This window comes from Haematobia irritans, chromosome 4 (genome assembly GCF_050003625.1).
Source record: "Haematobia irritans isolate KBUSLIRL chromosome 4, ASM5000362v1, whole genome shotgun sequence".
NCBI classification, from domain to species: Eukaryota; Metazoa; Arthropoda; class Insecta; order Diptera; family Muscidae; genus Haematobia; species Haematobia irritans.
In genome coordinates this window covers 224,721,320-224,732,373 of record NC_134400.1, presented here as the reverse complement: position 1 = coordinate 224,732,373, position 11,054 = coordinate 224,721,320, and the positions used below count along the sequence as shown (strand labels likewise).

The following is an 11,054-nucleotide window of genomic DNA, read 5'->3' as shown; positions in this document are numbered from 1 at the left end:
CGATTTGGCACTCTTACCGATACAGTTAAACGTACCTCTCGTGCAAAATTTGAAGCAAATCACGGGAAAACTCTGCCTTTTGATGCCCTATAAGTCCAAATCGGGCGAAAGATATATATATGGGAGCTATATCTAAATCTGAACCGATTTCAACCAAATTTGGTACACTTACCGATACTAATAAACGTACTCCTTGTCAAAATTTGAACTAAATCACGACAAAACTCTGGCTTTTGAGGCCATATAAGTGCAAATCGGACGAAAGATATATATGGGAGCCATATCTAAATCTAAACCGATTTCAATCAAATTTACCAAGCATTGGTAGAATCTCAATTCTACTCTCTGTGCAAAATTTCACGAAAATCGGTAGTAAACGTTGGTCTCTGTGGTCATATGAGTCTAAATCGGACGAAAGATATATATGGGAGCTATATCTAAATCTGAACCGATTTGGCTGATATTTTGCAAGTTTTTCGAGATTCATAAAATATTTCCTTCGTGGCGTTACATACAAATGCACAAACTTATTATACCCTGTACCACAGTAGTGGTGAAGGGTATAATGAACCGGATACCGTTATAGTTGTTTGTATAAATAAAAGACTTCAGATTATCTTAACAACTATTTAAAACTATATTTATTTAATATAAATTTGTGCGACAACCCTGCCAGCATTTCAAAGTTCCATTTCATCTTCATCGCTACCACAGACTCGTAAATGTCACTACAACCATCCTACTGTGATGGGGGCCAGCATATCATAAAGTACAAAATGTACTTCATACATGTATTTTGCCATCACTACTTTTACAAAAGCCATTTTATTTTTTGTGAAACGCCAAGCGCAACCAGCTTGTTATATTTTATTTAAATAAAAACGAAAATAAAGTTCTGAAAACATAGATTTTACGCTTAAAATTGTGAAAGGTATATTGGTGAACAATTTTTGATTTTCCAAATGGAATAAAGTGATTGTTTTTCAAATATTTTACAGACACGCTGCCTCCATCGAATAAAAACACTGGCTGATAGACGCTGCAACATGTAACTCGCTACTTGTAACTCTACCTCATCATTAATGCCAAAAATTATGTTAAATGTGATGTGATAGTGGTATAAATGTTATATTTTTAAGAATTTGTAAATAATTAATCAAATTATTAAATATCTAAACAAACGTGTTTTACTCGACCACAATGATTCTTTTACCACTATCTTAAAATGTGCTTTTTCTGATTGTTTGGAGGGTCTCTTATTGGCGTCGTTCTAAATTGATCTATAAAGGCACCTAATAATTGCACTCATGCGAAACCTTTTTGTAGTAACTTGGCGTGGTACAACTTCTCAATAGTGACGGCGCTTTTCCGACGAGTTTTTGATATCGTATATGATTGTTTTCAACGTACTGGGGATTCTCAGAAGCGCCCCCAAATTCAAAAAATGTTGGCAGGGTTGTTATATTTTAATTAAATAAAAACGAAAATAAAGTTCTGAAAACATAGATTATACGCTTAAAATTGTGAAAGGTATATTCCCTGCCAACATTTTTTGAATTTGGGGGCGCTTCTGAGAATCCCCAGTACGTCGAAAACAATCATATACGATATCAAAAACTCGTCGGAAAAGCGCCGTCACTATTGAGAAGTTGTACCACGCCAAGTTACTACAAAAAGGTTTCGCATGAGTGCAATTATTAGGTGCCTTTATAGATCAATTTAGAACGACGCCAATAAGAGACCCTCCAAACAATCAGAAAAAGCACATTTTAAGATAGTGGTAAAAGAATCATTGTGGTCGAGTAAAACACGTTTGTTTAGATATTTATTAATTTGATTAATCATTTACAAATTCTTAAAAATATAACATTTATACCACTATCACATCACATTTAACATAATTTTTTGCATTAATGATGATGTAGAGTTACAAGTAGCGAGTTACATGTTGCAGCGTCTATCAGCCAGTGTTTTTATTCGATGGAGGCAGCGTGTCTGTAAAATATTTGAAAAACAATCACTTTATTCCATTTGGAAAATCAAAAATTGTTCACCAATATACCTTTCACAATTTTAAGCGTAAAATCTATGTTTTCAGAACTTTATTTTCGTTTTTATTTAAATAAAATATAACAAGCTGGTTGCGCTTGGCGTTTCACAAAAAATAAAATGGCTTTTGTAAAAGTAGTGATGGTAAAATACATGTATGAAGTACATTTTGTACTTTATGATATCCCTGCCAGCATTTCAAAGTTCCATTTCATCTTCATCGCTACCACAGACTCGTAAATGTCACTACAACCATCCTACTGTGATGGGGGGCAGCATATCATAAAGTACAAAATGTACTTCATACATGTATTTTGCCATCACTACTTTTACAAAAGCCATTTTATTTTTTGTGAAACGCCAAGCGCAACCAGCTTGTTATATTTTATTTAAATAAAAACGAAAATAAAGTTCTGAAAACATAGATTTTACGCTTAAAATTGTGAAAGGTATATTGGTGAACAATTTTTGATTTTCCAAATGGAATAAAGTGATTGTTTTTCAAATATTTTACAGACACGCTGCCTCCATCGAATAAAAGCACTGGCTGATAGACGCTGCAACATGTAACTCGCTACTTGTAACTCCACATCATCATTAATGCAAAAAATTATGTTAAATGTGATGTGATAGTGGTATAAATGTTATATTTTTACGAATTTGCAAATAATTAATCAAATTAATAAATATCTAAACAAACGTGTTTTACTCGACCACAATGATTCTTTTACCACTATCTTAAAATGTGCTTTTTCTGATTGTTTGGAGGGTCTCTTATTGGCGTCGTTCTAAATTGATCTATAAAGGCACCTAATAATTGCACTCATGCGAAACCTTTTTGTAGTAACTTGACGTGGTACAACTTCTCAATAGTGACGGCGCTTTTCCGACGAGTTTTTGATATCGTATATGATTTTTTTCGACGTACTGGGGATTCTCAGAAGCGCCCCCAAATTCAAAAAATGTTGGCAGGGCACTCATGCGATACTTTTTTGTAGTAACTTGGCGTGGTACAACTTCTCAATAGTGACGGCGCTTTTCCGAGGAGTTTTGGATATCGTATACGACTGTTTTCGAGAATCCCCACTACGATTCTCAGAAGCGCCCCCAAATTCAAAAAATGTTGGCAGGGAATAAGTCAAGAATTTTACTTCAAAACCGCCAACTTGCTTGCCGTCAGAACGAGTACTTGTAATCAAATATTCGTTACTTTCCCAACACTATTGTGATTTGTAGCAGTGGAATAATAAATCACCATTGGAGAAACTGGAGAAATGTATTAAATTGTGCTAAGAAAACTGGAACAACGAAACCAAAAAGTATTTGTGGACTAAGAAAAAGTATGAGGTAGGTTCTATAGAATGTTTTGTGGGATGTTCGTTAGTTTAGCAATGGTGATATTGAACGTTTTTGCTTGCATACTATTATTATTGTTTTTTAAGCCTTTTGCAACCTAATGGTCCACATATAGATCTTAGTAAAATGGACAGCTCTGAAACAATAATAGACCCTGGAACTAATTCTTTGAATGAAAATACAGTTATTATACGTCTGGACAAAGAGCGTTCACAAACATTGCTTAACAAAAACTCTGAATACTGCAACCATTCGCACCTAAGGGACGCAACAGGAAACTCGCTCTCAAATTACACCAATGACAACGAAGAGTTCTCAAAGATATCACCAGTAGAAGATAATCGTAATTCACGACCTACGGAAAAATTGACTCCAATGGATTCAAGGTGCAACGTTACAACGCGAACCTTGGCCGATAATCACCCTCTAATGCTCTCGCCTACAGGGTCTGATGCTGACTATAATGACCATGAAATCCGGCTAACGAACGAAAAAAACTGTGAAATGAAAAATTACCCAGATGTTGTGCCAAGCCAGGACCATATATGTATACCTCAGGAGTCTCCAGATGAAAAAAATGTTAGTGTATTGCATACAAAATGTGTAAACTATGAAAATTCGGCAAAAATAAGTAGCAGGCCCGCAGAAAAACACATTACTTTGGGGCAAAAATTGAAAACAAATGAACTTAAGATTTCTGGTTTTAGGGCTAGTAGCCCCGATCTAATTAGCAGTGGGTCCGAAATAAATGTTACCGTCGATGCTAATAACCAGGTTGTAACTTTGGTTCCAAGGAACCAAGTAGAGGTGACTGGAGGCTTGGTAGGTACACAAAATAAGCATTTGAAAAATGCTCGAAAAGCCGAGGATATATCCTCTTTGGATTCGATTTCTAATCATAGTTTTGATGGAGACGAGGAACATCATAATTTGGCATCCTTAAGCCCTTCAAGTTCCATCATTGATGGTTTAAACGACGATGACGATGATGACGACTGTGAAGGTCCCGAATTATTGCCAGATGACGATGATGATTTGCGCAGCCAAGGGGGAATTTTAACTCCGACCCCTTTAAATAGAGACATTGTTGACCTATCTAGTAATCAATTACCCCAATACTCAGCAGCCGAAGAAAGACGTGATTCACGCAATTGGCAAAAGATTACTTTACCTGATGGGCGAACTCGTGATATTGATATGCGTGTCATAGAACCATATAAGCGAGTATTATCTCATGGTGGTTATTTGAAAGCTGGTGGACACAATGCTATTGTTATATTCTGTGCTTGCCATTTGCCGGATCGTTCTCGCACTGATTATAGTTATGTTATGGATAATCTATTTTTATACGTGGTTAAAACATTGGAACAATTGGTCACAGATGACTACGTATTAATTTATTTGCACGGTGGCTCTAGCCGACGTAATATGCCACCTTTCCCCTGGCTAAAAAAGTAAGTGGATTTTGAGTTTTTACCTTAATTTCCATTTAAGTCTATTTTATGTTTTCCGATGTTTTAGATGCTACCAGTTATTGGACCGCCGTCTAAGAAAAAGTTTAAAAAACATGTATCTCGTACACCCAACATTTTGGATAAAATCTATTATATGGATGACCAGGCCATTTGTTAGGTAAGTTTACATAAAAAACACATACTAGTACTGTATTTATTATTCACTAATGGATTTCCCAATTTTTATCTATTAGCAATAAATTCTGGCGTAAGCTGGTGTATGTAAAGTCTTTGGATGAATTGTCGCTCTACGTATCAGCACTAGAAAAAGCCGCAATACCCGAAAAAGTAAAGCAATACGATTCTAAAAAGCATTAAAAAATAATTCTATCAATATTAAAACTCTATTAGGTAAACATATACACACACCCTCCCTGTACAACACACGAATGTACACGTTAGAATAATACTCAGTTATATATGCCTCGTGCCCTATACTTTTATGCTTATTTTTCTTTGATGTGATATATAATTCATAATTTAAGATTTATTTTTGAATGTATGTTTTATATTCTAGCTCTCTAAATGAAAACATATTAATTATTTGTATGTTCATTAAAAAGTTGATCTCTATCGGTGCTATACTTCGTCTCTTATAAATTATAGAAAAAACGACTTAAAATTTTGATTACAACAAGTTGGAGCTATGACAATGTCTCCAAATTTTTAATACTGATAGTATTAAATAGAGACCTGCACATCAATTAAATTTCACGAAATCGTAAGAATGATTGAAAACGGAGAACACGAATTTTACCTTAAAAGTGGGTATTAAGTTCGCTAAAATCGAAAATAAATCAATAAAAATAAATCAAAATCAGTACAAATTTCATCTATATGTATTATATATTTCTTATACTTATTGTTTGAAATTTGCGTACATATTTTATTACATCTCTTTGATGCAATTTTTTTAAAACTTGGTGGGGAATACACCAAAGTAACTTTTCACAAAGTTTATATTATTATTATTATTGGAATATTAGAGAAAAGTAAATCGCAAAAAATGGCAATTTTTAGCGGCTAAACTCGAACTTAATACCCTTAAGGTAAGTTTTATCATGAACGTGAATTTTTAAAATTTTTTTCAGTCGCTTTTATACACATAAAGTTTGTTCAAGACTCCCGTGATTCAAGTGTGAGACACGCGCAAAACTCTTCTAAGGAACATTGGAAAGTAACACCAAGTCGATATTCTTCATGGAAAGATTAGAGATTCCACTTTTATAAAATTTGCTTGAATTATTTAGAACGATGTCGCAACTCTAGCTCAAATTATCACTTGTGTTTGGATTCTTAAAAAACTAGCACATTTTTCAAGAGACTAAGAATAGCCCTGCTCATACTATTCATTACAAATGTACGGAACACTTAGAAGTCACAATTGTGATTACAAAATGTGTTATGGATGACGTATATGATCGTTTTTAGTTCTTTGTAAATCTCTATTTGAACACTATTTTTTTCATATATTATTAGTTCATGCATTTGCTATTTTATTTAAATGTAATTTTGCTTGGATAAGCCGTAACGAAACTTAAAAATACAAATATTTCTTCGCAATTTCAATAAAAGACAGAATGATATACAATAAATGCTTAGAACTTAAAAAAAAACCTTTTTTAAAGTGTACACAAATATAACGAAATATTTTGTGTAATGATAATACGATACATTGGTAACATAAATAGTTCAAAATTGAGGGCCATAGCTTCTGTGCCCTGTAGATTGATTCCATTTGGAAAGTATTAAAATCACCCTACGACACGATCTCAATTTTTTCAGTTAATTTGGTAACACATAGAATTGGGCATTGGTTGCCATGACAGACTTTCATTCCCAAAGTTTGGTTCAGTTTGTTGAAGATTAATTCCGTTAAGGTCCCACATTTTAACTTTTTTGGCTGATTTAGTAGAAGGCACATAATGTACATAATTATTTAAATACTGATTTTAGCAAGACATTCCACAGGCTTCGGCTTATTATATAAATTGATTTCAGCACTTAATTTGTCAACTGGATTGTCTTATTGTTTGGGGAGTCATATTCGAGACGTTTCAGCATGCCTTAGGGTAGTCATTTGGGACCCATTATTGTTTGTGAACGATTTGCCTCAGTCCCTAATTGATTGTAGGATTTTGATGCATTCTGTTCTCGGAATTGTACAACCTTATTGATACTAGGGATGCCAGACGTGCTCTTTTTTTTACAAAATGTGCTCTTAAACAAGATAGGCCAAAGAACACGCAAAAGTGCTCTATTTTTAGTTAAGTACTCTTTGTATGCATCACAACAAATAATACTCCAACGCGATTCAGTAAAAGTAAACTGAACATACGTAAATGTCACAATACTAGATTTTCCTATGTCCTTATTTTCTAATTAAATAGTGTTACTTTATATATTAGAGTCGAAGAAGAGCACGCCAATGTTGCTTCTTCACTTTATACTCTGTTAAATGTAGACAAACTTCTTTCAACAACGTTTTTCACAAAACACCAAACAAATGACTTACAAAGTATTGTAAGAAAATTAGCTCGAGTTGAAAGTGGTTTATTTTATGTACATATATGTTATGAGCCTTTTTTATGTTTAATGAATTATTATGGGATTAAATGATTTTATTTGAAAAATTGTGCTCTTTTTTTGTATGTGCTCTTTTTGCCTCTTCAAAATCTGGCATCCCTAATTGATACTAACATTAGTAGTGATGTGATTAAATGTAGAATACTAACGTATCTAAATACGTGTTTTTTGGGGGTTTGATTAATTATGGCAATGTCTCTTCGGCATTAAAATGCCATAGTACGTGTTTAGTAGAGACTTGAGTATTGATTTTAGTAGTCTTTAAACCCTGATGAGCCCTTTTCTCTGTACCTGAGTACAACCCTATGCCGATGAGTCCTTTTCACTGTTCAACCCCGGCATGCTCCGGAATATGGCGTGTACGTTATCCCTTCGTAATGGGGATGTGGCCCTACAGTCGGAAGGGGCAGGTAAGTGGGCGTTGGGTCTGTTCGAAAAAGAAAAAAATTTATGCTTAGAGTTTTTAATGGAACGAATGAGTAATTGACGCTGCAGAAATAAAATTGGATATCAGCATACTAAAATGATCAATATGAAAATCGAATGGGAACTATTTTTATAGATGGTAGATGAGATTATGAGTCATTGTAAATATTAATAGATCGTCCCATCATTTACCCCGAAACGAAAAACTAGGCCGAAGCTGATGTTTTAAATCTATACTTACTAGCCTTCTGCCTTCTTTTGTCTTCGATTTTATTGTATATGGAATTGTCTAGATTTTTAAAAGAAAAAATTTATGGATTTGTCTAAAATTGTCGGGCAATTCATGGCGGTTCACCCTTTGAAAACGAACCATGTGCACACATTTTTTATTTTTATTGAGTCTGTGTAGTTGGACTATCATATTTGTTTAACAGACAAATGTACTATTAAATGTTTTATATTGACTTGAGAGCCTTTCGTGCTGTGCCTCAACGTTTAATGTCGCAAAAACCTATAAATTTCAATCTCAATTTTCTTATTTCTATCTTTTTTATTTCTGGAAAGACAATAAAATATATATGGTGGACAAATAAAAACAATGAAATTACTCCCATCTAAGAACAATTTAGCACAACTTCTTCGAAGAACAAAAATATACACTTGCTATTGTTACTACATCAATTCATAATGGTATAAATGCTGGAAGAACCCCCAATTGAGGTCGCCTTCTTATACCATCTTCTGCGATTATTTCTTGGGACTCATCATTTTTCCCAATTTTTACTTCGTTGTTTGCTTCAGGTTCAGGTGAAACTTGCTCCGAAGTTTCTATAAAATAACGTACTGTCGACGTAGCTTCCTCCGAGTTATCTTCCACATTGCTGTTACTTGTTGCTGGTACAGTTTCGTCGGAAATACCAAGAAAATATCGAGTGCTTGATGTAGACACATCAGAGCTTTTAATGCTGGAGTTTACTGTAGAGGTGGCGGGTCTGGAATTTTCTCTTTTACCTGATGATTCTTTAGAAGGATCTGTATTTTTCCCCACATCAATTGTTTTTTCAAAATATTTGTCTTTCTTTAGTTTACTTTTGCAGTATAGACAATTTTTCATTGTACATACGCCGCTGCGTTCCAGCTCTGGGCAAACAAACTCGTGACGTCGCTTGCACTTGAAATCACATTTTTTGGAGTGAGAAGAGGGAAACCAAATAAGGAAAGTTAGAAAAACGAATATTTTGTTATACGAAACTTATTGCTGTTCTGACTCCCAAGTGGGAAGATTACAGAAATAGTCAAAATCTTGATGACTTTTCTTTTGCTGTGAAAATATTTGCTTCCCAGGTGGGAACAGAGCAGCTGATGGTGAATAAAACCGACCACCAAATAACATACCTTATCTGCCAATTGACAGAAACCTCTAAGAAAATCAAGGCAAACTGCTGCATCGCTACTCAGCTTCTTGTGAAGGTAAGGACAGTCATTACGTACACATACGCCTTGCATGTAAAACTTACATACAGGCATCTTGGATAAGGAGACTTCGTGCGACATAAGACATGCTGAGTTGACACATTCGCCCCGAAGAAACCTAGACGAAATATGTATAGTTAAATAAGTCGCATGATATTTATTTTATAAATATTTACTTGGGACATATGGCGACCTGTTGTTTGTTGTGAACTTTGGAACATTTCCCTCTTTCATATGCAGCACACTTGCCCACTCGTTGATAAATTGGGCAAGGCACATTCGATTTAACCAAACGTCTGGTCAATAGTTGCAAACTCTTTTGTTTAGCATTGTGAACGTAGGCCCTAGATAGATGATTGCTAGTTCGCACAAGGACGTTCGATGATGATCCTGAAACGTAAGTATATCCCCCTATGTCGATTCTACGTCTGCAAGTTTTTGAGGATCTACTATCACTTGTTAGTCTTTCTTCGCCGTTATTCAAAACCCGAGTTAACTTGAATTTTTGTGGATCCATTATGTATTTCGTACCTCGCACAAATATAGTCAATCCTGATTGGGGTTTCACAGGTTCCTCTGCCACCTTTTTCTTTACATTTGACGTGTCCTTCAACTGTAAACTATTACGTGTAGATTTATACAGAAGTCCGTTGATATTCAATAGCCGTATTTTTTTGTTCATACTTTGAATATTTGTTGTATTCCAGAAATTTGTTGTCTTAGATGAGCTTATTGAATTCCTTCGGAGTAGAGCAAATCTACCTACGAAGCCCTTCCGTTTAGTTTTTGATATTGCTGCGGATAAATTAGATTTCTTTTTCAAAGTACGATTGTCCAATTTGTATTTCGTCTTAAGGGTTTTTGACGATATTACATCCGGTTTCCTTTCTGGTGGTGTTGTATGTGGCGGCGTTGCAACCGTAACGCATTTTCTAATTAATTTACGTTTAGTTTTAACAATAATGGGTTGGGTGGAAATATCTACTTTCAGTTTGCTAGAGAGACTTCGATAATTTGAGGTATTAGGTTCTATGGACGATTTTCGTATTAGTTTGCGGTTTGTTATGACAACTATTGGAGGTTGTGGTTGAGAAGGGGTGGGCAATGCTTTGCGGGTTGCGACAATTGGTTGTCTAATTAACCGAGTTTTAGACTTACAAATGAGTACTCCACCTTCTTCCTGACTTTCACTATTATCCATTTTATTAATGGGCGTTGATGATACGGAGGGATCTGGAGCCATTGATGTTGCGTTCTTTGAAAGTCGTGGATTCTCTTTATGAAAATTTAAAAGAAACCTAGGATTCATGTGAATGGTTGGTATTTTAGTTTTTTCTAGAAATAAAGGATTAATGTGTGCATTATGTGGCAAAGTAGAAGGTCCAATTGAATTATCTAGTGCTGTTGGTATTAATGTGGCCGTTGTTTGTATCCTTTGTCCACGGAAATTAGGATTTATGTGAATAGTTTTCGGATTATTTTGAGGCAACATATTTGCTGTTCAAGAAATATTCTTTTTAAAAACTATAAAATCTAAAAGATAAACAATAAAAATAAACAGCCAATGAAAACAGCTGTCAAAGCGTAGAGAACGATTGCATAGTGTTGGAAAAATAACGAGTATTTGATTACAAGTACTCGTTACTAACT

At 34.6% G+C, this 11,054-nt stretch overlaps 2 protein-coding genes and 2 long non-coding RNA genes across 4 annotated transcripts; 2 read left to right on the top strand and 2 right to left on the bottom strand.

Annotated features, from left to right (window-relative positions):
• Positions 1-672: 672 nt before the first annotated feature.
• On the top strand, positions 673-1,181 carry LOC142233532 (uncharacterized). Its single transcript, XR_012721426.1, has 2 exons — positions 673-931; positions 999-1,181. It is a non-coding gene; the product is annotated as an uncharacterized LOC142233532 (long non-coding RNA).
• A 611-nt stretch (positions 1,182-1,792) lies between these two features.
• Positions 1,793-2,221, bottom strand: LOC142233530 (uncharacterized). Its single transcript, XR_012721425.1, has 2 exons — positions 2,063-2,221; positions 1,793-1,995 (listed from the first exon to the last, which is right to left on the bottom strand). It is a non-coding gene; the product is annotated as an uncharacterized LOC142233530 (long non-coding RNA).
• A 1,034-nt stretch (positions 2,222-3,255) lies between these two features.
• LOC142233529 (uncharacterized) lies at positions 3,256-6,535 on the top strand. The gene is made up of 5 exons (XM_075304492.1): positions 3,256-3,396; positions 3,492-4,859; positions 4,927-5,037; positions 5,114-5,207; positions 5,271-6,535. Exons 1-5 carry the CDS (start codon positions 3,392-3,394, stop codon positions 5,319-5,321), a joined length of 1,629 nt encoding a protein of 542 aa, XP_075160607.1. The 5' UTR covers positions 3,256-3,391; the 3' UTR covers positions 5,322-6,535.
• A 1,714-nt stretch (positions 6,536-8,249) lies between these two features.
• On the bottom strand, positions 8,250-10,985 carry ZC3H3 (Zinc finger CCCH domain-containing protein 3). The gene is made up of 3 exons (XM_075304491.1): positions 9,581-10,985; positions 9,327-9,522; positions 8,250-9,102 (listed from the first exon to the last, which is right to left on the bottom strand). Exons 1-3 carry the CDS (start codon positions 10,894-10,896, stop codon positions 8,614-8,616), a joined length of 2,001 nt encoding a protein of 666 aa, XP_075160606.1. The 5' UTR covers positions 10,897-10,985; the 3' UTR covers positions 8,250-8,613.
• Between the last annotated feature and the right edge of the window lie 69 nt (positions 10,986-11,054).